General features: G+C 56.9%; 2 protein-coding genes across 8 annotated transcripts in view; both read left to right on the top strand.

Annotated features, from left to right (window-relative positions):
• Positions 1-25,911, top strand: PHKA1 (phosphorylase kinase regulatory subunit alpha 1). Of its 7 annotated transcripts, none has more exons than XM_074835533.1 (33): positions 1-130; positions 299-457; positions 984-1,031; positions 1,585-1,753; positions 2,129-2,211; positions 2,420-2,500; positions 2,934-3,032; positions 3,146-3,292; positions 3,612-3,665; positions 5,265-5,387; positions 5,505-5,600; positions 6,287-6,394; positions 6,598-6,676; positions 7,105-7,239; positions 8,328-8,437; positions 9,077-9,221; positions 10,178-10,256; positions 10,686-10,861; positions 12,833-13,009; positions 13,410-13,504; positions 13,709-13,848; positions 13,998-14,154; positions 14,322-14,401; positions 14,598-14,676; positions 14,759-14,888; positions 15,252-15,353; positions 15,753-15,868; positions 16,212-16,250; positions 17,320-17,364; positions 17,596-17,766; positions 18,287-18,340; positions 18,483-18,683; positions 18,939-25,911. In XM_074835533.1, exons 1-33 carry the CDS (start codon positions 53-55, stop codon positions 19,110-19,112), a joined length of 3,729 nt encoding a protein of 1,242 aa, XP_074691634.1. In that variant the 5' UTR covers positions 1-52; the 3' UTR covers positions 19,113-25,911. The 7 variants fall into 7 exon arrangements, with proteins under 7 accessions (XP_074691634.1, XP_074691638.1, XP_074691637.1 ...); XM_074835537.1 differs by having other exon boundaries at positions 10,686-10,765; XM_074835536.1 differs by lacking the exon at positions 18,287-18,340.
• Positions 18,942-26,037, top strand: part of HDAC8 (histone deacetylase 8) — a 43,786-nt gene continuing 36,690 nt past the window's right edge. The window contains exon 1 of the mRNA XM_074835543.1: positions 18,942-19,066. The gene's annotated coding sequence lies outside the window, so the exon portion shown is untranslated. The remainder of the gene's footprint in view (positions 19,067-26,037) is intronic.

Genomic DNA, 26,037 nt, shown 5'->3' on the forward strand with positions numbered 1-26,037 from the left:
GTCCCCTCAGTGCCGGTGCCCGCCGCGCCCGCCCGGTCCCGCCGCCGCCGCTATGCGCAGCCGGAGCAACTCGGGCGTGCGGCTGGACGGCTACGCGCGCCTGGTGCAGCAGACCATCCTCCGGCACCAGGTACGGGGCCTCCCCGGAGCGGGGGGCGAGGGAAGCCGCCTCCCCGGGGCCCCAGTGCGCCCCGCCGGCCCTGGGCCTGGGGAGCCGCCGCCTGACTCCGCAGGCTAGGCCGGGCGGAGTTAATTGGGAAAGGGGGCCGCGGCCCCTCGGTGTGTGTCCCCTCCGCAGGACGCGGTGACAGGTCTGCTCCCCGCCAGCGCCGACCACCGGGATGCCTGGGTCCGGGACAACGTCTACAGCATCCTGGCCGTCTGGGGGCTGGGCCTGGCGTACCGCAAGAATGCCGACCGCGACGAGGACAAGGCCAAGGCCTACGAGCTGGAGCAGGTAGGAGGGAGGGCCCGCGGCGGCTGTCTCAGCATGGCCAGTAGTACCCAGGAGTCAGGTGTCACCTCCTGGCTGGTTTTTGGCATGACCCAGCTCTGGGGCTGGAAGGTCATGGGGAAACTGTGCAGTGAGGATGGGGACAGGGCTGTCCCCAGGCATGGAGGGCTATAGGAAGGGATGTCGGAGCCCACTCTGCCCAGAGTGCACTGGAGCCCAGCTGGCAGGTCCCAGCTCTCTGGCTCTGGGGTGATCTGAGGACACAGCCTTTTTCCCAAGGGCTGGGGAGCTGTATCCTGCAGCTGTGTCCTCCCTCTCCCTACACAGTCCAGCAGCTTGGCCTTGCTGGCAGGCCAAGAAATCTTGCTTCCCTCTTCTATCGCCCAGGGAGCAGGGGCCATGGAAATGTGAGCAGGGGCTCCGATTACAGATGCCGGAGCCCCGCAAAGGTCAATGGCCAGCTGATCCTGAGTCAGGGCTTCTTCTGGCTGCATGGGGATTAACAAGGCTGTTTTCCTTGTTCCTGCAGAGCGTCGTGAAGCTGATGCGGGGGCTGCTCCACTGCATGATGAGACAGGTAGGGGCTGGGGAGCACCTACAAGAGTCAAGTGGTCTCCTTAAAGCCCAGCTCTGCCATAAAGACTGCTGGTCCCAGCTGTGCCGGCTCTCCCCAGCCTCCCCTGATGAGCGGAGGGAAGGCCCCCTTCCAGCAAGTCTTGAAATAAGCTCTGACTTGGCATCTGTCCCTGGTGTGATGGAATTCCCAGCCCTGCGGGCTGGTGGCCAGCAGAGCCTTTGCCAGCTGCTCCCTGTCTTGTGGCCTGGCTGGCGCTGGGACTCCACAGCTCTTCTCCCTGAGGGCATTTGGGGTGACCTTTTTTTCTCTATGTGGTGCAACTGTGGCCGTGGGCCCTCCACGGCTGCAGCCCTGCGGTAGGGTGGCACGTGAGCCTGCACTCACTGCCTTGGTGCGTGGAGGGGCTCAGCCTGGGGGCTATAGGATTTCTGCCCAGCCAGACACAGCTCCACATGCTGGGCTGACAGCACAGGGCAGCCCCTGGCTCTGGGGCTTCCAGACCTCTCTGGAGACAGGATTTGATGAACCCCTGCATCTCCTTGTCCTTCTCAAGGTGGACAAGGTGGAGGCGTTCAAGTACAGCCAGAGCACCAAGGACTGCCTGCATGCCAAGTACAACACCCACACCTGTGCCACCGTGGTGGGAGACCATGAGTGGGGTCACCTACAGATGGATGCCACCTCCCTCTACCTGCTCATGCTGGCGCAGATGACAGCCTCAGGTGATGCTGCTGTGGGATGCTGTGGTAGCTTTGAGCATGCTGATCTCCAGGGCTCTCCACGTTCTCAGTTTGGGTGCAGCTTCTTGGATGCCAAGCTGTTGCAATGGCCTCCCCGACCTCACTGTTTTCTTATGCTCACAGCACCCAAGATGGATTTGGGCCCCTCAATGTCCATCTCTCTAAGAGCCCCTGTTTGCCTGGAGCCCCAGAGCTGCCCGTAGTGGGGTGGGAGTGGGGATGGGAGCCAACTAGGATGTGGCTCCTGTGGGGCAGCATGCAATGAGGAGGAGGGGTCCAGCCTGGGTTACTGCAGCCCCTTCTTAGGGATGCCAGTGGGCTTGGAGTGACTAATGTGAATTCCTCCCCCTGCTTCAGGCCTCCACATAATTCACAGCTTGGATGAAGTCAACTTTATCCAAAACCTTGTGTTCTACATTGAAGCAGCCTACAAAACCGCGGTGGGTAGCCCATGCTGGGGAAGGGGAGTGTGTCCCAGGGGTGTAAGTGGTGGGCTGGTGTTTAGGGACAGCTGTGGGTCCCTCCTGAACCCTGGTGGGCACAGTCCCACGGCACCTGCTGGGAGTACCACCGATGGGTGGGATTTGAAGGGTTTCTGGGTGTGCTGTGAACCGCTGCCTGCTCCAATGTGCTGCTGCCTCTGCACAGGACTTTGGAATATGGGAGCGTGGGGACAAGACGAACCAGGGGATCACAGAGTTGAATGCTAGCTCTGTCGGCATGGCCAAGGTGAGCTGGGGAGAGGTGCTGTGGGTGGGTGCTGGGGAGCCCTGGTGGCCCTGTGCTGCTTTTCTACAAGGAATGCTGGGCATGTTGAACTATTGAGGCTCAATGCTCCATGCAGTGATAGGTTCCTGGGGAGGAAGATCTTTCTTCTTGTGTGCTGGGATAAAACTCTGCCCCTCTTTTTTGCCTGAGTTTTGCCTGAACTGGGAGTAAGAAATTAACTGGGGTGCGTGGCAGAAATGTCCAGGGCCCTGTTGATGTCTGGCTACCTGTGGCTTTGGAGATGTGGTCACATTCTGACCCAGGGTGCTCTGCGGCCATAGCAGGGTTTAAATTTGGGCAGTGTGTTAAACAGCGGGGCTGGCACGGTTGAGAGCTCTTACAGATGAGCAGCATGGTGGAGGACTTACTGCTTTGGGTCTCGCCCTGCTTGCAGGCTGCCCTGGAGGCACTGGATGAGCTGGATCTCTTCGGAGCAAAGGGAGGCCCGCAGTCGGTGATCCAGGTGCTGTCAGATGAGGTGCAGCACTGTCAGGTGAGACCCACACAGGCTTTACACCACTGCAGGATGAACTGTGATCTGCTGGGGTTGTGGTGTGAACGATGCCCAGCCTGGCAACCTAACCACCCCTCCTTCCCATTCATCAGTCCATCCTTCACTCGATGCTGCCCAGGGCCTCCACATCCAAGGAGGTGGATGCCAGTGTGCTCTCGGTCATCTCCTACCCGGCGTTTGCTGTGGAGGACAGCGAGCTGGTGGAAATCACCAAGCAAGAGATCATCACAAAGTTGCAGGTGAGTGGCTCTGCCCTTGTCATGCCCTTCCTGGGAGACAGCTACAGTCCAAACTCTTGTAGCCCTTTTCTTCCCAAAAACATGCTTGGGGAGGGGGTGCTGGGGCATGTCCTCTCCCAGTCTCTGTGACCTGTGGCAGGCGTGTGCAAAGAAACAGTCCTGTGTGCTGTGGCCCTCGGCTGTGGTCATGGTGCCTGAGCACTAGGTGAGCGTGTGGGGGGGTATTTGGCTGGAGGAGATGCCCCCATGCTTCTGCATTGAAGGTACAAGGTATCTCATGCTGTGCCTCCTGCTCAGCACCTCTTCCTCTCCCTTCCAGGGGCGCTACGGTTGCTGCCGCTTCCTCCGGGATGGATACCGGACCCCCAAAGAGGTAAGTGTCCCCAGCCCTGCCACCTGCCAGAGCTTGAGTGCCCTGGGTTGCGTTTGCAGCCCCCTCTGGGTGCAGCGCAAAGGCTGTGGTGGGAGCACTGGAAAGACAAGAGCCCTGAGCAGCCCCAGGCAGTGTCATGGGTCTGGACAAGGTTTCCCAAAATGCCAGAGCCTGTTGCAGAGGTGGTACATCCACCCATGCCTGTAGCAGATGGGCAGAGGCTGCCTCTGCCTGCATTTTGGGACCTGGTGGTGGTGTGTATCTCTTGAGCTGGGGGAAGAAGAGACCACTGCCCTGTGTGGGAGCCCTGCCGAGGTGGGCTCTTTCCCTGACTCTCCCAGGGCTGCACAAGCCCTGAGTTGAGGGCTGGAGGCCTGTGGAAGCAAGTGTGCAGTGCTCCTCCCTGACACCTTCGGCTCTGCGGCAGCACTGGAGGTCACAAAGCTGCTTCTGCCTCTCCTGGGACAGCAGGCAGCTTGTGTACTGCCACACTTGGCTCTCAGCAGAGCGAGCGGAGACTTTCTTCTGCTGCTTTGGGGAGGGGAAACAGGAAAATTTTATAAGCGACAGTCGCATTTGATAACCACAGAACCAGGAAGTGGTACATGGAGGCTCTTAAATCATCACTGTCTGTTGGGCCCATAACCTGGTGGGGCTCCTCTGGGCATGAGTGCCTCTGAATGCTTCTCTTCTGTGCCACTTCAGACCTGACCATAATAGGCAGTGTGTGTGGCTGCGTCTCTCCAGAGCCAGAGAAGAGCAGCAGCATCTCCAGTCTGACTTTCCCAGCACTCAGGAGCTTTGCCAGCGTGCAGAGCTGTGGATTACTTCTGGGGAGCTGCAAGGCACGGGAAGGGCGGTGTTACCTCCAGAGGCATTGCAGCTGGCTGGAGTCAAATGGGAGTTTGGGAGCTTGTGGCCATTGTGCAAGCACTATAGAAAACATCTGCTCCCTCTGTCCCTGCTGTCCTCTCTGCTTGACAGTCCGCTAAGGCCAGTGCTCTCCCTTCCCTGTAGCAGACAGAGTTAAAGCAGCTAGCAGGGAGGGTCGAGCGCAAGTCCCTTGGGGCATTACACCACGCACATCTGGGGTGGGAGGGTTCGGTGAAGGCAGCTCTCCGTTCTGACCACTTCCCTCGCCAGGCTCGTGGTTGCACCAAATGGCGGGAGGGACTCTGCTCTCTGGCCCTGAGTGACCAGCCCAAGCCCTCGCACCTGCCTGGGCCAGCCTGGTGGTGCTGGAGGAGGCAGGGGCTGGGGCAGAGCAGGCAAGGCGAAGGGGCTGCAGGTGTCCTCAGTGCAGCAAGGGGGGATGTGCGGTTGTAGAAGGCTCTGGGGTGCTCTCTCAGGTAGTGGGTAGGTTCCCTTTGCCCAGAAAGAGTGAGTCCCTTCGACATCAGCGCAGGCAGCTTGGGAGGGGATGTCTGATGAAGAGGGGACAGCCTGGAGGTGAAAATGCTTTTTGGCTCCGTCTCGGCCATCATCTGCAGAGGACTGGGAGGGCGTTTGAGGCTGGGGTCTTGTGGGGAGTAGGAGCCCCCTCAGTGTGAGGGGATCCTGCCACCCACCATCTGCCTTGCTGTCACACCCTCCCTGCAGGACCCCAACCGCCTCTACTACGAACCTGCTGAGCTGAAGCTGTTTGAGAACATCGAGTGCGAGTGGCCTCTCTTCTGGGCGTATTTGATCATTGATGGGATTTTCAGTGGAAACATGGAGCAGGTAAGGGAGGCAGGACCTGCCAGGCCAATAGAAAGAAGTCCCTGTCAAGGTAGGTGTGTGGGGGAAAGATGCAGGGCAACCATGACCGGGGACAGATCCTCTCTCCTCTCTCCTCAGGTGCAAGAGTACCGGGAAGCCCTTGAGGGCGTTCTAATCAAGGGGAAGAATGGGGTGTGCCTGATGCCAGAGCTGTACAGCGTCCCACCGGATAAGGTCAGCAGTCCTGAGATGTGGTGGAAGCAGGAATGTCTCATCAAATAGGTTTTAACTGCTTATTAACCCAAATCGTTAGTAAAGCAGCACATGTGGTGCATGAAAACCCCATGTAAAAGAAGTGTGGCTTGGAACTGTTATAAAGCCATATTGGATAAATAAACTGCTTTTCTTCCCCAAAACATTTCTTGCCCCCATACACAAGGGTGCTTTGCTGACAGTCTGCTAGCCTGGAGTCAGAGTCCTCTGGGAGCTTGGGACATGCAGACCTGGGCTGAGGAGGTTGTGCTGAGCTCCCATTTGGTGGTGAGGGTGTTTGTGTGGGCCTGGGCTGAGAGCAACAGCTTCCTGGTGCCCAGGTGGGACAGGAGAGATGTTCTCCTTGCCGGCATCTAAGAGCATTGCCTCAGTGCTCCTGGGGCATGTCAGTTGTTCGTGTGGGATGGCCTGTGTTGGGAACCCAAACACAGTCTGAGCAGCTGACCTGTTGTCTGATGTGGGTGCCTGAGGCAATCACGAGAAGAGGGGAGGAATGTAGCCAGAATGTTTTGGACCCTCTGTGGCAAATGCTTTTGTAGGCTTTTGTTTTAAGCCTTAAACTGCTGGACTTCAAAATGCAATGATGATGTTTCCTTCAGCATCCTGTGTCTGTGGATCCCTCCCTGACCTCCTGGCTTGTCTTTCAGGTGGATGAGGAGTGCAGGAACCCCCACACTGTGGACAGGATACCCATGGGCAAGCTGCCACTCATGTGGGGGCAGTCCCTCTACATCCTGGGCTGCCTCATGGCCGAGGTACGGTCACCCCTGGTGATGGGGAGGGCTGTGGGGCCAGGCTCTGAGCTCTGAAAGGGCAAATGCTCCCACCCTGAGCCACCTACCATGGGGAAGTTGTCACCTTCATCCCCAAGGACCTCTTAAAGGTGGGTCGTTCGCAGGCATCACCCGTTCTACCATGCCCATGGAATGTTCATCTCCTCACACCTCTTTTTCCTCAGGGATTTATAGCTCCTGGTGAAATAGATCCCCTCAACCGCCGGTTTGCGACTGTCCCCAAGCCCGATGTGGTGGTCCAAGGTGAGGGAAAGGGACGGGTCCCAAACCCCTGTGCCCTGAGGAGTCTGTCCATGTGGAATTCCTGGGGGTGGCTCTGCTTGCTGGGTGGCTGCCGGTGCAGCCATATCTCAGCTCTGGCAAAGTGGGTGTAAGATGGGGTGCGAGTCCTTCCACTCCACCCTGTGTTGCCCCAGGGAAACATCACCTGCTACAGCCACCTCTACAGAGAGGTTGGAAACTCCTGTCCTCCTGCCGCTCAGTGGGGAGGGATTGGGTGTAGTGTTAGGAGGAGCAGGACAGACCTCTGCAGTGGGAACTGGTTCCCAAAGGGACCCCAAAGAGCTGCCTCTATGTGATGTGGCACCTTGTATGTGTCCCCAAAGGCCAGGGGCAGTGCTGTCACACCCTTGTGCCCCTGCCACGCTGAGCCTGTTGTCCTCCCTCTGCAGTGTGCATCCTGGCAGAGACGGAGGGGATCAAGGCTGTCCTGAGAAAGGAGGACATCGACGTGGAAACTGTGGCAGATGTCTACCCCATCAGAGTGCAGCCTGCTCGCATCCTCAGCCACATCTACGCCCGGCTGGGTGAGCTGGGCTCCCTGCTCCTACAGCAAAGGGGGTGCAGAGGGTCTGTCCCATCCCCTGGCACTCCTGCTCATAGATGCTGATGTCCTGGCCTGTTGCTCTCTGCCTGGCTGATGAGAGCTCTGCCACCCATTCCTGCGCCTGGTAAAGCTACTCCTGCCCAAGGGAAACTGGGGTGATGAGCAGTGCTGTTCAGGGTGATTCTGAAAGGGATAAAGCTTTGGCATTGCAGTTACGCAGTCGCTCCAAGGACAGGCAGAGGCTCTGATCCATGTAGGATGGACTTGGTGTGGGCAGGAGCCAGGTTTTGTTCCTGTACCCAGATGTCAGTGGGGGAGGCAAGCCAGACCCCAGAGAAGGGTCCCCTGGCAGTCCCTGGCTGATAGAGCCTGTAGCTCAGGTGGGATGGCTGTTGTTGGAGGGTTGGCAGGGCTGAGTGTGAGGGGAGGGTGTGCTCGGAGCTCTGCTTCTCCTTCCCTGATGCTGCAATCTCTAGGGCATGGGGTTTGTTGTGCAGGAGCTGGAGACCCAGCCTGGGTCAGAAGAGAAACCTGATCCACTGCAGGCTGCCCACGCTGGCTAATTTAAGCCACCAAAAGGCCAAGTGTGACATGGGCAAAGGGGGCAGGAGAGCAGCTGCCAGGGCTGACATGACCAAGGGGCGATGCTGCTGCTGCACTGTCCTGGGCTCTGGGAGTAATCCAGGAGCAATGGGAATGCTGATAGAGCCGTCAGCTTTAGGGGGCCAACCCTGTGCGGGGGGGAACCCCTGGCCCTGTCCCAGCTTCTGACATCCCCAGAGACCTGGAGATGCAGCATGTGGCAGAGGTCAGAACAGGCTGTATGTCCCTGTTTCTGCAAGAGTCCCTGGGGAGGGCCTGGGTGTCTCTATCTCCCTGAGCAGGGCTGAGGGACGGAGTATCACTGTCCGTTAGAGCTGTGCCAGCTCGACACAGGGTCCTGGGGTACTCCAACCACAACCCTGCCTTTTCCTGCTGGCTGGTAGCACAGAGGCCTGTCTCTGTTTGCTGCTGCATCCCCTCTTGTGAGGAGGCTTGAACTAAAAACTCTTCCTCCTGCCCCTCTAGGCCGCAACAAACAGATGTGCCTAACGGGACGGCCCTACCGACACATGGGTGTCCTTGGGACCTCCAAGCTCTACAACATCAGGAAGAATATCTTTACCTTTACCCCACAGGTGGGTGGCATTGCACAGGCTCATTCCCAGCTGTTGTGTGATCTGGAACTGGGCAGGATGTTTCTCCACTGGCTGAGTGCTCGAGTTGTTCTCAGGGGTGGCCCAACACCCTCTGAACAGCCTGGGAGGGTGGAGCAGCCCCAGCTCTGTGGCGTGAAGCAGCAGAGTTGGTGGTCCTGGCTGTGTGTGTGCTTGGAGGAGATGGTTTCAGCCTTCTGATGATCAGTGTTGAGTAAAAATCTCTTTGCTCACCCTGACAAGGACACCAGGAGGAGACTGATGGCAGGACAGGGGTCTCTCTGTCCCCTGTGACCAGCAAGCCTGGCACTGTGGGAAGTGCGTATTCACTTGGGATAGGCACAGCACGGACTGGCTGTGTGGGGCCTGGGTGATGGTGCTGCTGAGCTGTGATGTTACCTCCTTGTAGTTGTTAGTGGCCAGTAGCTGCCCTGGGGGTTTAGTGTCCCTTGCTAGACTGGCACCTACCAGGTAAGGTGGGATGAGCTGTCGCTGCAAAAGAGCATCTCCCCTGGGTGCACTGTGTGGCTGGCCTGGCTGAGAACCCGTGGGAAGATGTGGGTGGCACCAGAGGGATCTGGTGGCTGTGGGAAGGGCTGCTCACATCTGCTGTCCTTGCAGTTCATAGACCAGCAGCAGTTCTACCTGGCTCTCGACAACAAGATGATTGTGGAGATGCTGAGGACGGACCTCTCGTACCTCTGCAGCCGCTGGAGGATGACCGGGCGGCCGACCATCACCTTCCCCATCTCCCACACCATGCTCGGTACAGATCCTCCGGCCTCACAAGGCGTTTGGCTAGAGCAGCCCTGAGAAGCAGCCTCTGCGGGAGGAAGGGGGTGGGCAGATGTGGGACCATCTCAGTAATGGGGACACGGTGGGGCTGGAACGGTCAGTTGCATCCTGTAAAGAGTTTACCACTCAAAGGAGCCCCACTGAGTTGGCAGCTGTCCTGACAGCTACCGGGGCTGCCTGCCAAGCGCTAGGGCCTGCAGCTCAAGGGGTGTTTGCTGGCACAGAGGTATTCAGTCTCTGGGCAGCTAGGCTTGTTGGGAGGCCTTTTGGGAGCAAGACCAAAAAAATAATCCCTCTGTAAAAGTGTTCTTGGGGCTCTTCCTGCATCTTGATTCTTTGCTAAGACTAACCACCTGCTAAAGGCTTTCCTAGGCAACAGGGAGGGAAAGCAGCAAACCAGAAGGAGCAAAGAGCTGTGCAATGGCACAGAGCAAAACTGGCTTCTCTGGAGCAGCTCACAGCTTCCCCATGAGCCTGCTGCAGGGAGGGGACTCTGTTCTGCTTTCAGGACTTTTTGGCTCTCCCAGTGTACTTGAAATCCCCTTAGTGTCTTGAGTGTGCTTTTTGCTGTGGTGTCTTCTGCCCCTGGCAGCAGCACCCCCTCCACTGCCTGGTGTGAAAGCCAGCAACAGAGCACGGGCCTCTTTGGGTTCTGCTGTCTAGTACCATCAGCTTCAGCCCAAGGTGAAATCCCAGGAGCCTGGAGTGCATCTTGGCCTGGCTTTCCTGGAATCCAGCCTGGACAGTTCTGAGTTTCCCTTTTTGGGTGGTGCTTTTAGTGCCACGGCCTGGCTGTGTGCTCCAAAGCAAAGCTCTGGCCAATGCCATGGTGCTTTGCATGTCTGAATGCCCACCTGACCCTGTGTTACTTTCTGGGAGCCTGTTTGAGCAGGAGAGCCTGACTGCCTGTGTCTCTGTCCCCAACAGATGAATCTGGCAGCAGCGTGCACCCCACGGTGCTGGCAACGCTGCGGAAGCTGCAGGACGGGTATTTTGGTGGTGCAAGGTGAGTGCAGCTTCCTAGGGTGCAGAAGGGGAGAGGGCTGGTGGCCTCCAAAAGCCTGGTTCTGAGGGTACCTGCTGGGCCTGAGCATCGGCTGTTGGGGAACAAGCTGTGGAAGATATATTGGGGTGTGCTAGGCTGTACGTGCACCCCAGGGCTACAATCCCAACAGAGCTGATGCAAGAGAAGACGTATCTCTTCATGCCGTTAAACCCATGGCTGCAGAATCTCTGTAAGCGCTTTTGGGCAGCCCTTCCATGCCCACCTGTGGCTGGAGGAATTGCAGGCAGCTAAAGCAGGCACTGGGGCATGTGTATGCTTCTGGGTGAGCATGTCTCTCGCTGCCGAAGGGCCTGCCCTGGATCCAGGAGGCAAAGCCAAGGGTATTGCCTCCCCCTTCCTCTCCGTGTGACCTCCCCTCCTCTCGCCCAGGATCCAGACGGGTAAGTTGTCGGAGTTCCTGACAACGTCGTGCCGAACTCACCTCAGCTTTATGGACCCTGGGCCAGAGGGTAAGGTCTTTGCCAAGAGTTACGAGCTCAGCATTGACAGCTTTGAGGAGCTAGACGCCGAGGAGTGGCTGCATGGCTTGCAGATAGCAGAGGATGGTAAGGGGGAACAGGCCAGTCGCTGCTGTGGTGTGGTAAATGCCAAACTCACCTGTTAAACCTGTAACACCCAACCTCCCTGCCAGTGTCCACCACAGTGTTCTTCATACACTTGGGTTTTCACCATGCTTCTGTTCCCATCTGACCCTCCATCAATTAACCTTGTCTGGGTGATGCTCACGGTGACACCAGTGGGGTGGGCCTGGGTGGATTACTGCAGCTGTTGTAGCCCCCTCGCTGGAGGGGATTCCGTGCCAGGTGGGGCTGAGGCTGGTGGACGTGGACGTGAAGAGCACAGAGGAAGCTCTGGAATGAGCCACTCTGACCTTCATAGGCTGTTGTGTGGGGAAGAAACAGGGTCAGCAACCTGCCTGCACTTGGGAGATTCAGCTGAGCATCTTTGGTGCACAAGTGACGGTGCAGAAAGTGATGACAAAGTGCCTGAGACGTTGGGGAAGAGCCGCTGTGTCGCCAGGCATTCTGAGTGGTGTTTTCCCAAAGCCTTTGTACCTTCCCTGAGCAGAGCTGCTCCAGTGGGTGCCAAATTGAGGCCTTGCTGCTGTGGATAAGGTGCCCAAGGGGGCCTTGGCCCATCACAATGTGATGGACCCACCTTGTCCTTAAACCATGGCGGGGTGCAAATTTTGCTGCTCCCCTTGCAAGCAGGCCTGGGTATGTCCTCCTCCTGCATGACTCAGTGTTGGTCATCTTCCCAGCCTTCCCATCAGTCTGCTCTGCCTCTGCTGCGCCTGTAGCCAATGTTTGTAATGCTGTGACTCTGAATTCTCTTGCCCTCTAGCTTCGCCTGCGGTCTCCTTACAGGCTGCACCTGGGCTTCTCCAAGGTGTCTGCTTCCCCCCAGCCTCAATGGGAGACAGGGCCTGCCTGGCCTCCCTACAGCAGCTAGAAGATGCTCAATTTTAAGTTTTTCCTGTGGTCATGCTGCAGCCAGGCAGGATGATGTGCTCAAGCCTGATGTCTGGGGGACTCCTCCAGCTGAGCCTTCAGGCGCTGGCACGAGGCATCCCCACCAGGTGTGGAAGGGGGACACAGCGCCGTTGGCCTCAGATGCAGTCTGCAGCTCAGCTCCTGGGACAGGCACCCCATGGGCCTTGTCTGCCAGCTGGAGAGCAGCAAGGCTTTGCCCTGGCCTGCTGGCTGGAAGTGCATCCACAGCTCTGTGTTGTATTGTGTTGCCTTGGCATGGGGCATCCTCCCCACCCAGAGCATCCCCCTCACTGCTGGGCAGGGCTGTTACCTCCCAGCTGAGCAGAGACCTGGTCTCTGAGCACACTCCTCCATGCTGCAGTTAGTGAGTGGTGGCTCTGGTGCTGCCAATGTGGCATTGGGAGCAATGGGAGCTGCTGGAGGCTGGGCAAAGAGCAAGGCAGGAGCTGTAACTCCTCTCTAACTCCTAATTAGAAATAACTGGTAATTTCTAATTAGAAATAAGTTGCAAAACCCACCCTGCCTTGCCCCTGTGCTGGAGTCCTGCTTGGATGAGGCCCTTGCTGTGCTGGGGTGCTCCTAAGTGGTCTCTGCTTGGACAGGCTGTCCCTGGCTATGCCTCCCCTTCTTTCCTGGAGGGAAAGAGCACAAGGGTTTCACCGTGGGGTTTGAGCAGACTCTGCTGTGTTTGTGCAGGCTTGGACCAGACGCATGCTGCAGCCCCATCACCTCCTTCACCTGGGTGGGACTCAGAGGGAGCCCCACTTTGGCCCCAGCCAGCAGCCAGTGTCCCAGGCAGCGGAGCAGTGCAGGAACAGGGGTTCTGTGGCTGCTGTGCTTTGTGACCTCCGCTGCTAGCACTGTCCTTCTGTCCATCTAGCTGTCAGCACTAGCCCTGCGCTGTCACTCTGTGCAGCCAGCAAAGCTTTGCCCTCGCCAAGGCACAGCTGGGGAGCTCTCCGGGGTGTGGGGTTGCCCTGGTGAAAGCGGCTGAACCCCCTCCTCTTCTGCCTGCACTTCCAGCGGACACATACGATGAGGTTGCTCAGTATTTGGACCACCTGCTGCAGCGCACGGTTCCCCAGTCAAACCTCCCTCCTACTGCCCAGCCAGGAGGGCTGAGCCGCTTCCGGGCTGCTGTCCACACCACCCGCGACCTCATGTCCCTGGCGTCCAAGGCCAAGGACCTTCATGTCCAGAGTGAGTAACTCCAGTGCCCTCAGCGCCTTTGCTGAAGCCTGGGGGTGAGGCTGAGGTGTTTCGGGAGCTTTCCCAGCTGTGTGATGCTGGGGGACCCATGGACTGCAAATCAACCTAGTTTTTGCCTGGGCAAAAGCACATTATGCCCATCATTTTAGTCCTGTCCATGGGGTATCTTGGAGTTGGTACCTGTGAAGTTCTCATGGAAACTGCTGAATGATAAGAGATGGCAGCTCCCCGTGGCATTCCTCTAACTGGGTGGGCAGGGGCTGCTTCTCCCACAGCCAACTTCTCTGCAGGGACTGCTGGGGGAGCAGAGTGTCAGATGTGAGGTGCTTTGGGGCACAGCAGTTGCGGATGGGGTTGAGAAATGTCTGCATCAACCTTATCTTTCTTTTAGATGTTGGGATGTACGTCCCCAGCAAGATCTTCCAGGCGTCCCAGCAGTCAGTCAAGCTGCTGAGTTCACCTGACCAGCGTGATGTGGATGGCAAGGTAAGCCATGTCCCTCCTAGCCTGGCCGAGCAGTGCCATCCTTTCAGCTGGAGCTAGAGGGTCCTTGCGGGGCTGCATGGGGAAGGCTTGGTGTTTGGTGAGGGGGAATATCCTTGGGTGAATGGCCTTGGCTCCATAACCAGACCGCACTTGGTGCGGGGTGCTGGCAGTACTAACCAGGAGTGTGGGTCTTCCTTCCCCCAGAGCCACGTACTCTATGCAGAGATGAACCTGCCCCGTGATGAGGATGGCAACGTGGACTGCAAGGCACTGGTGGACCAGCTGCGCATCTGCCCCACGCTGCAAGAGCAGGCAGACATCCTCTACATGCTTCACGTCCTCAAGTACGATGAGCTCCCAAGTCCTTGCTGGCTCACTGAGCAGAGAGCCAGCACAGCTGTGCCTGTGTCCCAATCCCACAAAGCCTGGGGGCTGTCAGGGAGCTGCCACAGGGCAAATTGCTGGCTGTAACCCAGCTTCTCCTTTACTGCAGGGGGCCTGAGTGGCACACGGGGCTGGATAGTGAGCCTGGCCCCACCGTCAAGGAACTCCTCACTGAGCTGTACGTGCGGGTGGGGGCCACGCGCCAGTGGGCCCTGATCCGCTACATCTCTGGCATCCTCAAGAAGAAGGTGGAAGCTCTGGATGAGGTAACAACTGTGCAGCTGGCCTCTAGCGGGCTGAGATCCACTGGGGAGGAGGCAGCAGAGTGGGCAGCCAAACTGTGGCTGCATCAGTTCTGTCTCCCTCTGCTTTGTGTGGAGACCCCAAACCCTGAGCTCTTGGTGATGCCTGGGGTGACTCTTTCTGTCCCCAGGCTTGCACTGACCTCCTGTCTCACCAGAAGCACTTGACAGTGGGGCTGCCCCCGGAGCCACGCGAGAAGACAATCTCCGCGTGAGTGGCACTTCTCCCTCCCCACGCGTTCTGGGCTGGGGCTGGATGTGAGCCCACTGCTCCGGAGTCTGTAGGCAGGAGTGGCTCTGGGTGGCTGTCCCCAGCTTGTATCTCCTCTCTGGGCTGTACAGACCAGGAGGGATACAGGGCTCGCTCTGCTGCCTCTCACCCGCTCTGCTGTTTGTTCCCTCCCCAGCCCAATCCCCTACGAGAAGCTTGTTCGCCTCATTGATGAAGCCAGCGAGAAGAACCTCAGTGTGTCCATCCTCACCCAGGTGAGGGGCTGCGGTGGCAGAGGACCCTACAGCTGTCTGCCCTGGTGAGCAGCAGTAGGGTGATCCACCTCTTCCCCTCCAGGAGATCATGGTGTATTTGGCCATGTACATGCGCACACAGCCCATGCTCTTCGCTGAGATGTTCCGCATTCGCATCGGGCTCATCATCCAGGTGATGGCAACGGAGCTGGCACACGCCCTGCGCTGCTCGGGTACGTGCAGCACAGACGGTGCCCTGGCTGGGGTGGGTGCTGCAGTGCTCGGGGCCCTGTCAGCCAGGAAGGAGAAGTGCTGTTAAAAATAGGCAGCTCAGTGCCAGGATGAGACCCTGTGTGAAAGTGCCAGGGTCTGCAGCTGGGACTGTTCTTGGGCAGCACAAGTGGGTGATTTCACTGCAGTCTGTGTTCAGGCATGTGTTGGGCTGGTGTGGGGAAGAAGCCCTGTTGTAAGCAACACCTGGAGTTAGTGTTTGTCCTTGGAGGATGATTCCCCTGCTAACAGAATAGGGTACAGGGGAGAAACGTGCCAGGAGGGCTGTGAAGCAGGGTCCAACATCCTGACTCTGTTCTTTCCAGCTGGAGAAGCCACCGAGAACCTGATGAATCTCAGCCCGTCAGACATGAAGAGCCTCCTCTACCACATCCTCTCGGGCAAGGAGTTTGGAGTGGAAAAGAGCGGTGAGTCTCTCAGCAGGGTTGTGAAAGCATCTCCAGGCAAAGCTGGATCCTGGTGTGGAGAGTGACCAGCTCCAGATGTTTCCACCTGTGGGGGATGTCCCTGTCCTCCCACACATTCAGCACAGCTGCTTCTGCACTGCAGTAGTCCAGCAAGAAGCTGTGCTCTTCCACAGGGTGGTGCTGAGCCAATTTCTGGGGATCAAGCCCGGTGGCTTTGCTTAGTTTGGCACTTGGCCCAGTCAGGCCTGAACTGAAGCAGTTCTGTGCTGTGTTCATGGATCTCTGGTGCTGGCTGGGATAGAGGGCAAGGGTGTGCAGAGGTACCAGTGCCTGAGCAGCGACAAGGGATGTCCATGCCCTGAGCCACAGTACCCACTCTAGACCTCTCTTCCGTTCCAGTGCGATCAGCTGACTCATCAGCCACCACCGCTATCTGCATCTGTGAGGTGGGGGCTGTCGGGGCCACCAAGCCTGAGCGTGCTGGCATCGTCAGGCTGAAAAGTGAGATCAAACAGGTGAGGGAAGGTGGTGCAGGCTGCTCCTGCCAGGTTTTGTGGGTGACAAGCAACTACAGGACAGGCAGGATTGATGGGAGAGCAGGAGGGAGAGTTCCTGAGCTTCAGAGAGCTTACAGCTGCTTCCAGGAGCTCCTTTTGACTCCAGACCTGCTCTGGGGGGGGAATTGGTGTAAATCCATTAGTGGGGGTGGGGATTGCTCTGGCAGTGCAGTATGGGGGGAGCATAGGGTTGCTTGAGAAGGTGCAGGGGTGGAGAGGACCACACAGTGTCCCAGTCGTGGCTGGTGTCCTGGTGGGCCTCTTCCAGCAGCAGAAACTTCATTTCCTTCTTCTCTTGCAGCAACTGGATAAACGTAGGCAGTCTCTGTCTGGGAGCAAGGTGAAGCCACCCTGGTCCTCCTACAGCCTCAGCTTTTATCCCTCACGCCACACATCAGGGCAGCTTCTGAGCTTGCATGAGTTAATGAGCTTTCCTAAACAAACCCGCTGAGCCAGCTGCAGCAGCAATGAGCTGGCTTCCCCTCAGCAGGCTCAGGGTTGCTCTGTTCAGGATGGGGAAGGAGGCTGGCTCCCTGGGAAGAGGTTGCCATGGCTTAACGTGCAGTGGGGGCCTGGGGCTGGCACTGCCCCACAGCCTTCGGGGAGCTCCCCTTTGAGTGGCACCTGCTGTGTTTGGACTGGTGAGGAGAAAGGCTTCTCTAAGCTGTGGGTCTATTGGCATTACAGCCAGCTGGGAGCTGTGCTCCACAACTGCCATGGCCAAATAGATTCCGTTACACCCACAAAACCTTCCTGAGCAGAATGGCATGATGTTTCCAGTGCCGTGACCAGCAGTGGCCCTGCCAGGTAGTTCACTGGTGATTGCTGGATCCTGCCTGTAGCTTTCCCAGCTATTTCTTCTCTGGGGAAAAAGGCTCCTGCCCAGCTACAAATGACAAGGACCTCCTCTGGTGCTTGGTCTGTGTCCAGGAGGGGTCCTGTCCTCAAAGAGACAGGGCCTGTGGGGGTTTATGGCTAACCTGCTGCAGTGTGAAACCTGGCATCACAGAGAGATCACATATGTGACGAGGAGGGTTGTCCACAGGCACTGACCTTGCTGCTGGTCCTCTAGTCTGCCTGAGACTAAATCCCTACCAGCAGCCAACAGAGCAGTAGTAGCCCTGCTCCTGTGTGCCAGCCAGTGTGAGCCTGCTGCCGCCACAGCACCGGCATGTGGGGGCCCTGCAGCCACTCCGTGCCCTGGCGCAGTCCTTCCCCCCCTGATGCTAATGTGAGACCGTTCTGCAGCTCGCCTTTTGAAACTACCTCTCAACCTCCAGCTAACCGCAGCCCCTGGGATAACTGCCCCGTGACCCGAGCTTGGTCCGTGCTGCTGCTGCTCTGCTTGCCGTGATGGCTGCCCTGCTCTGGCACAGTCTGATTTTTTTGTCTCTCCCTTTCTCCTTCAGCCCCTCAGTTTGCAGTCCGAAGACATCGACCTGAAGTCCTCTCTGGTAACCTTCGTTTGTTGGGTGCATGCATGGGGTCTGTCCTGTTTGTGACTGCAGAAAGGCGCTGTGCTCCGGGGGGTGCTGCAGGGTGGGCTTTGCTGGGGGCAGGGGGTGGCAGTTCTACCCTGGGAACCAGGCTGGGTGATGTGCTCACTCCTGGGCAGCAGCGGGCTGCATTCTTGTGGGGTACTTAACTTTGCAGCAGTCTCTGTGGTCCTTGTTTTGTCTGCCTAGTCTGCTGGGCACTCGGAGCTGCTGGGCAAGGGCTCCTTCTCAACCATGCTGGAAGACCAGGGCAGTAAGGACAGCCGCCACGGCCAGTGGCAGCGGAGACGGCGGCTGGATGGGGCCCTCAACCGTGTCCCTGTGGGCTTTTACCAGAAGGTCTGGAATGTCCTGCAGAAGGTGAGCTGGGCACTGGCTGGCTCCTCTCCATGCACGTGAGCCTGTGGTCCCAGGCACCAGCCTTGCCGGGGCACTTAGGCACCTGGAGCTGGTCCCCGATGTTGTGTAGATATGTGCTTCATGGACGAGGCCTGCAGCTGGCCCTGGAAAGCTGGGGAAGACCTGGAGCTGCCTTGTAGGCACACAGGACCTACCTCATGCTGTACTGACCCTTGCAGAGGGGCACTTTATACATTAGTCAGGCAGGGACAGGGCTGGAGCCGCAGCTGAAGCAGCTCCAGGCACAGCTTGTCCTCTGCATGGTAAGCCAGGGAGCAGAGCCCCGTGCTGTATGTGGGAGGGCTCTGGCTGATGCTGAACTGATGAGAAGGGAGTGATGCTGTGCAAAGAGTCGGGAGGTGGAGCTGGGATGTGTGGGTAGCAGGCACCAACGCTCAAGTGGAAGCGAGTTGGTGGGCTGGACCTATGTGTGGTCCAGTGCTTCTCCAGGCCATAACCATGGTCTCTCGTTGTTCTGCAGTGCCATGGCCTCTCCGTGGAGGGCTTTGTTCTCCCCTCTTCAACAACCAGAGAGGTAGGAGGTTTATGTGAAGGGGAAACAGGGCAAGTGTGTTGGTGTTGATGTGCTGGGTCACCCTGGGCAAGTGCCCAGCATAGCTCAGGACTTGTGCTGGTGATACAGCGCTCTAGGTGCATTACTTTCTCTCTTCTCACAGATGACCCCAGGGGAAATGAAGTTTGCTGTGCATGTGGAGTCAGTCCTCAACCGTGTGCCCCAGCCAGAGTATAGGCAGCTGCTGGTGGAGGCTATCTTAGTGCTCACCATGCTGGTGGACACGGAGGTACACACCATCGGTGGCATCATAGCCGTGGAAAAGATCTTGCACACGGCCAACGACCTCTTCTATGAGGAGCAGGTAGGGGCCACAGCCTGCATCCAGGGCTGCTGGCTGTGTTCCCCACAGCTACGCAGGGTTCACCCACCTGGAGGGTCCTGCCCGTTGTCCCCATTGTGTTCCCAGGGCACAGGAAAGATGTAGTGTCCTCCTCCCGCTGCTCGCTATTGATGTGTCACGCTGCGAGTACAAGAGAGGATGCTTGGGCTGGAAGCTGGTGAGGGGGCTGCCCTTTTTTCCTAATGCTGCCTTTTTCCTTCCCTGTCCAAAATGCAGAAAGCCCTGGGCGCTGATGACCACATGCTGGAGAAGGATCCCACGACGGGCATCTGCAGCCTGCTGTACGACAGCGCACCGAGCGGCCGGTTCGGCACCATGACCTACCTGTCCAAGTCGGTGGCCATGTACGTGTATGACTTCCTGCCCACCGACGGCTGCTTCATGCAGTAGCTCTTGCAGTTCCTCTCCCTGGGTTGCAGACACCATGGGAGAGTTGTTTCAGACAGCTTTTAAAGATGGGTATTAGGCTAGTTTGCAGGTAGCCTGCATGGCCATCTCTCTTCCCAGTCCTGGCCTCTCGGTGAGTGAGTGGCTCTCCCGAGGAGCTCCACAGGAGGCACGTGTGCTAAGCTGACCTGTGGCTGCGTGCAGCCTGTGGAGCAAGGGCTGGCAGGGAAAGGCTGAGCTTTGAAGCCTGCTTGTGTTAGAAGTGTCTGCCTGCACAGCTCCTCCTGGGCTGTCACCCCTGGAGTGGCCTGTATTTGAGGGAGATGGAGAGGGTCCCCCTCACCAGGTGTGTGTGCTCGGCACTGCAGCACTCCCTGCACAGCTCGTGCTCTCCCTGCCTCTGGTAGATATGAGGTTTTTAACCTGTTCTGTGCTGCTTTCCATTCCAAATCTGTAGGGTTTATACTAGTGTAGGCTGGAGCTCTTGTTCTTCCTGCTCTTGATGAAAAAGCTTTGTTAGAGGATTAGGGGATGCCGCCTAAGCCTCTCTCCCAGCACACACAAAATCAGAACAGTCCAACCCAGCCACAGCTGCGCTGCTTGGAAGTAGGCAGCCCATCATGCCCCCCGCAGGTATCCTGTGTGCAGAGCTGGGGAGGCTGTGGGAGCCAGGAGCATCCCAAGGTGGTTACAGATCCCTGTTACCACCAAGCTGTGAGGACAGGGCTTCTGGCTGGCTGGGGGATGCCAGTGGCAGCTGCTCCATCTGTCTGCTCTGTCCCTGGCAGTGTTGCTAATGGTTAAGTTGTAGGTGCCTGAGTTCATACGTGCCCTATGAAGCAGCTCTGAGCTGGGCTGCTTGGCTTGGCATTACCTGTGCCATCACAGATGTGCTCTTCATGCTCAGCTCTGGCCTCTGCCCCGGCTCCCACAGCCTTGCACAGGAGAGGGGTGATGACTTTAGAGCGGGTCCCAGCTCTGCGCTATCCTGCAGGTCAAACCCCACAGAGGATGGTGTGGTTGGACTGACGGGGATCAGGCACACACACCACAAAGTGGTGGGGGGAGTGGGGTGTTAGAATTATAGAACAGGTTAGGTTGGAACGGACCTTTAAAGGTCATCTAGTCCAACCCCCCTGCAATGAGCAGGGACATCTTCAACTAGATCAGGATGCTCAGAGCCCCGTCCAACCTGACCTTGATTGTTTCCAGGAATGGGGCATCTACCACCTCTCTGGGCAACCTGTGCCAGTGTTTCACTACCCTCATTGTAAAAAATTCCTTCCTTAGATCTAGTCTGAATCTAATCTGTTTTAGTTTAAAACCATTACTCCTTGTCCTATCACAGCAGGCCTTGCTAAAAAGTTTGTCCTCCTCTTTCTTATAAGCCCCCTTTAAGTACTGGAAGGCTGCAATAACGTCTCCCTGGAGCCTTCTCTTCTTCAGGCTGAACAACCCCAACTCTCTCAGCCTGTCCTCACAGGAGAGGTGTTCCATCCCTCTGATCATCTTTGTTGCCCTCCTCTGGACTTGCCCTAACAGGTCCATGACTTTTTTCTACTGGGGGCCCCAGAGCTGGACACAGCACTGCAGGTGGGGTCTCACCAGAGCAGAGTAGAGGGGCAGAATCACCTCCCTCAACCTGCTGGCCACACTGCTCTTGATGTAGCCCAGGACATGGTTGGCTCTCTGGGCTGTGAGTGCACATTGCTGGCTCATGTCCAGCTTTTCATCCACCAGCATCCCCAAGTCCTTCTCTGCAGGGCTGCTCTCAGTCCCTTCATTCCCCAGCCTGAACTGATAATCAGGGGTTGCCCCAACCCATGTGCAGGACCTTGCACTTGGCCTTGTTAAACCTCGTGAGGTTCACATGGGCCCACTTCTCAAGCCTGTCCAGGTCCCTCTGGATGGCATCCTGTCCCTCGGGTGTGACAACTGCACCACTCAGCTTGGTGTCATCTGCAAATTTGCTGAGGGTGCACTCTATCCCACTGTCCATGTCACTGATGAAGATATTAAACAGTCCCAGTACGGACCCCTGAGGGACACGACTTGTCACCAATCCCCATCTGGACATTGAGCTGTTGACCACTACTCTCTGGATGTGACCGTCCAACCGATTCCTCATCCACCAAACAGTCCATCCATCAAATCCATCTCTCTCCCATTTAGAGAGAAGGATGCTGTGGGGGACCATGTCAAAGGCCTTACAGAAGTCCAGATAGATGACATCCGTAGGTCTTTACTTGTCCACTGATGTAGTCAATCCATCAGTCAGCCACTAGGTTGGTCAGGCAGGACTTGCCCTTGGTGAAGCTGTGCTGGCTGTCTTGAATCACCTCCCTGTCCTCCATGTGCCTTGGCACAGCTTCTAGGAGGATCTATTCCATAATCTTCCCAGGCACAGAGGTGAGGCTGACAGGTCGGTAGTTCCCAGGGTCTTCCTTTCTACCCTTTTTAAAAATGGGTGCAATGTTTCCCTTTTTCCAGTCACAGGGGACTTCATCTGACTCGTGACTTTTCAGATATCCTGGAGAGTGGCTTGGCAGCTACATCAGCCAATTCCCTCAGGACTCTGGGATGCATCTCGTCAGGTCTCATAGACTTATGTATGTTCAGGTTCCTCAGGTGGTCACAAACCTGATCTTCTCTTACAGTGGGAGGGACCCTGCTCCCCCAGTCCCTGTGTTGAATCCATCCACTCGACAGATGTGGGAAGAGGGGTTGCCAGTGAAAACGGAGGCAAAAATGTTTGACTATCTCAGCCTTCTCCTTGTCCATTGTTACCAGTTTGCCAGTCTGGTTCATCAAGGAGTATGCTTTCTTTGACCTTCCTTTTCTGGCTGACGTACCTGTAGAAGCCCTTCTTGTTATTTGCATCCCTTGCCAAGTTCAGTTCCAGCTGTGCCTTGGCTTTTCTGACCCCATCCCTACACAACCAGGCAGTATCCCTATACTGTTCCTAGGATACCCGTCCCTGCTTCCACTGTCTGTGCATTTCCTTCTTGCTCTTTAATTTGACCAGCAGGTCTCAACTCCTCCATGCTGGTCTCTTGCCTTCCTTTCCTGATTTCTTACACCTGGAGATCAAGAGCTCTTGCACTCTATCGAAAGCATCCTTAAGGATCTGCTGGCTCTGTTCTGCTCCCTTGCCCCTGAGGGCAGTTTCCTAGGGGGTGCCATTGTCTAACTCCTTGAAAAATTGCAGGTCTGCTTCCCTAAAATGCAGGGAAATACTCTTCACCTCACCCCTATCTCTCAGGACTGCAAACTCCACCAGTGCATGATCACTGCAACCCAGGCTGCCTCCAATCTTGACATCACCAATTAGCTCACTTGTGCTGGTGACCATCAGATCCAGTATCACATCCCCTCCGGTAGCGCTGTCTATTACCTGGCTTAAGAAAACATCCTCAATGCATTCCAGGAGTCTCCTGGATTGCTGTGGTGAGTTGACCCTGCCTGGAGGCCAGGCACCCCCCAAAGCTGCTCTATCACTCCCCTCCTCAGCTGGACCAGGGAGAGAAAATATAATGAAAGGCTCATGTGTTGAGATATGGACAGGGACATCCCTCAGCAAGTACCATCATAGGCAAAACAGACTCAACTGGAGGAAATTAGTTTAATTTATTACTAATCAAATCAGAGTAGGATAATGAGAAATAAAACCAAGTCTTAAAACACCTTCCCCTCACCCCTCCCTTCTTTCCAGACTCAACTTCACTCCCAGTTTCTCCCCTTCCCTGCTGTGGTGCAGGGGAACGGGGGGTGTGGTCAGTTCATGACACATTTCTGCTGCTCCTTCCTTCTCGGGGGGAGGACTTCTCACACTCTTCCCCTGCTCCAGCGTGAGGTCCCTCCCATGGGATACAGTCCTCCATGAACTTCTCCAATGTGAGTCCTTCCCATGGGCTGCAGTTCTTCACAATCTGCTCCACTGTGGGGTCCCCCATGGGCTGCAGGTGGGAATCTGCTCCCCTGTGGAGCTCCCTGGGTGCAGGGCACAGCTGCCTCACCACGGGCTGCACCATGGGCTGCGGGGGAACCTCTGCTCCAGCACTTGGAGCACCTCCTCCCCCTCCTTCTTCACTGATCTTGGTGTCTGCAGAGTTGTTGTTCTCACATATTCTCACTTCTCTCTCTGGCTGAAGTTTTTTTTTCCCCTTCTTAAATACATTATCCCAGAGGCGCTACCACCATCACTGATGGGCTCGGCCTTGGCCAGTGGTGGGTCCATCTTGCAGCCAACTGGCATTGGCTCTGTCGGACATGGGGGAAGCTGCTGGCAGCTTCTCACAGAAGCCACCCCTCTAGCCCCCCACCTACCAAAACCTGGCCACACAAACCCAGTACCATTGCCTACAGCTCACTGTGCTACTTTTCCAGCAGATATCGGGGTGGTTGAAGTCCCCAGCAGGATGAGAGCCTGCCTCCTGTAGCTGGAGTAGGAAGGCTTCATCAATGGGTCCCCTTGATTGGGCGGCCTGTAGTAGACACCAAGCACAAGGGTCCCTTTTTGCTTTGGTCTCTAATTCTTATCCATAAGCTTTCATCCTGCTCATGACTATTCTTCAGAGACAGCTCTTCACAATCTACATCAAGAAATGGGTAGAGGGCAACCCCTCCTTCCTCTCCTGTCCCTTCTGAACAGCCTGTAGCCATCAATAGCTGCACTCCAGTTGTGAGATTTGTCCCACAAAGTCTCAGTACTGGCAACTAGTTTGTAGCATTCTAGCAGCATGGTGGCTTCCAGTTCCTCCTGTTTGTTGTCCATGCTGCGTGCATTGGTGTAGAGGCACGTCAGCTGGCTGTTGGCCATGTGATCTTCTTAGAGGAACACCCCTTAGTTCCTTTGAGGAATTTCACTGCTGTTTCCCTCATGGCTCCTATTACCTCAGGAGCCCCTGGCTCATCTACGTAAGACTGCAAGTGCATTCCAGTGTTCCCAGCATGTCTCAGAGCAACAGGCTGAGGGCTGCTGTCTCTCTAGCCTTGGCATGTCATCCCACAGCTTACCACAGACAAGCCTGATATTTATCGTCCTTCCCCTTCAAGTCTAGTTTAAAGCTCTGTCAATGAGCCCCATTAGCTCTCTTCCACCCTTGAGAAAGGTGAATCCCAGCTGACACTAGCAGGCCTGTAAGCCATTATCAAAAACCCCAAAACTGGTGGTGACACCAGCCATGGAGCCACGTATTAATAGACTGGGTCCGTCCATTCCTTCCAATGTTGCTGCCTGCAATTCTGCCTGCAACTGGTAGGATAGAGATAAAAATAACCTTGCTCCAGATTCCCAGCTGTCCAAAGGCCCTGAAATCTCTTTTGATTGCCCCTGGACTACACATTGCAGCTTCATCGCCACCCACATGGAAGAGCAGTAATGGGTACATCCAAGGGCCATACCAGGCTAGGAAGTTCCCTAGAGATGTCCTTAACCTGGGCCCCAGGGAGGCAGGAGGCTTCCCTAAGAGGAGGGTCTGTCCAGCATATTGGGCCCTCTGTTCCCCTCAGAAGGGAGTCATCTGTAACTATAACCCATCTTTTTTTCCTCATGGAGGTGACTGGGACATGGGCGGTAGGCCTTTGTGACCTTCGCAACACCTCTGGTATAGATGGACCATCATCCACATCATCCATTGACTGGCCTTCCGCACCCAGAGCCTCATACCTGTCGTACAGAGGCACCTGGGAAGGCAAGGTGGGCAAGGAGGGGGCTTGCCTGCCACCCTGAGCATGGACTTGGCTCCATTCATGCCTCTCCTTTAAGCTACTGCCTTCTGCCTGGTTGGGGGGGGATACAGGATCCCCCTGATCTTGTTTTTTTTTCTGGTGGCTGTTCCTGTTCCTGCCTCAGGGAGGGCAGAGCATGGTTCCACCCACCTATCTCTTTCTCAGACACCCTGATGCTCCTTAGCCTTTCTACTGCCTCCTGTAGCTCTGCCACCAGGCTGAGCAGATCATCCGCTTGGTCACACCTCATGCAGCTGTTCTTGCTACTGCAGTGGTTACTAGTGAAAATCTCTGGTGTGCCCTGTGGCCTGGATGGCTGCATGTTTTCCTGGGAGCTGGGTCTGGGTTGCCACATCCATTCTGGCGAGTGCAGAGGATGTATCCCTCTGCCAGGTGATTCCATAGCCAAGCTCTTGAGAGGGTGATGATCGCCACTTGAACTCGCCTCTTGAGCACCCTTCCCCCTGAACTGCCGCGCTCTGTCTGCAGCGCTCCCGGTCGCTAGCGCTCCCTAGGCTGCTCTTTATAGCTGTGGGGGTGGCCGTGGCCCTGTGCACAAAGATCTGCCGCTCTGCTGTGGATCAGGCCAGCTCCGGAGCAGCTCCCCTCAGCGACTGGCGTTTTCCTGGGTGTTTTCCGATCTCCAGGTTTGTTTGGCCTTAAAGCTGGTCTGGAGAGTAGTTCTGCGTTGTCTCTCAGGGCCGCTTCCTGACGGTAGCAGTTACTCTGTAGTTGTCGCACACTGATTCCTCCACGCTGGTAAACCCTGCCCCAGGCAGAGGAGGCTTGAAGAGTCTGTAAGCCCCAGCCCGACTTCTTTGTCCCCAAAAAATCAGGGGGAAGCTGCATTTGGGAGTCAGCAGGGCTCTGGCTGAGCACGGGGAACCCCGGCAGAAAGCACAGGGCACCCCCGGGGCTCCTGTGGGGAGCGGAGCACAGGGCTGCAATCCTCTCCGGCGGGCGGGTGCATGCAGGCCTCGGGCCTTTTTTAATGACAGCACGTTTTTAAAAGAAAAACCACCACCCCGAGCTGCGTGGGGTGGGGGCCCCTAATAAAATCTCTCCAACGCGAGTGTGCGGCCTGTTGTCCTCACCCGGCCGGGCTGGGCAGGCGAGGCACGGTGCCCGCGGGGGGCGGGGGGTGGCTGGGGCCGGCCCGCCCGCGCCGGTGAGGGGAAGGACTACAGCTCCCGGCGTG

The sequence above is a fragment of the Strix aluco genome, chromosome 10 (assembly GCF_031877795.1).
Source record: "Strix aluco isolate bStrAlu1 chromosome 10, bStrAlu1.hap1, whole genome shotgun sequence".
Classification (NCBI taxonomy): Eukaryota; Metazoa; Chordata; class Aves; order Strigiformes; family Strigidae; genus Strix; species Strix aluco.

What these genes read in the sequence shown, in the direction of transcription:
- PHKA1 (XM_074835533.1), top strand. Translation starts at nt 53, where the DNA reads ATGCGCAGCCGGAGCAACTCGGGCGTGCGGCTGGACGGCTACGCGCGC. An exon ending in CCACATCTACGCCCGGCTGG is followed by an intron (nt 7,240 to 8,327) that starts GTGAGCTGGGCT and finishes CTGCCCCTCTAG; the next exon opens with GCCGCAACAAACAGATGTGC. An exon ending in TACATGCTTCACGTCCTCAA is followed by an intron (nt 13,849 to 13,997) that starts GTACGATGAGCT and finishes CCTTTACTGCAG; the next exon opens with GGGGCCTGAGTGGCACACGG.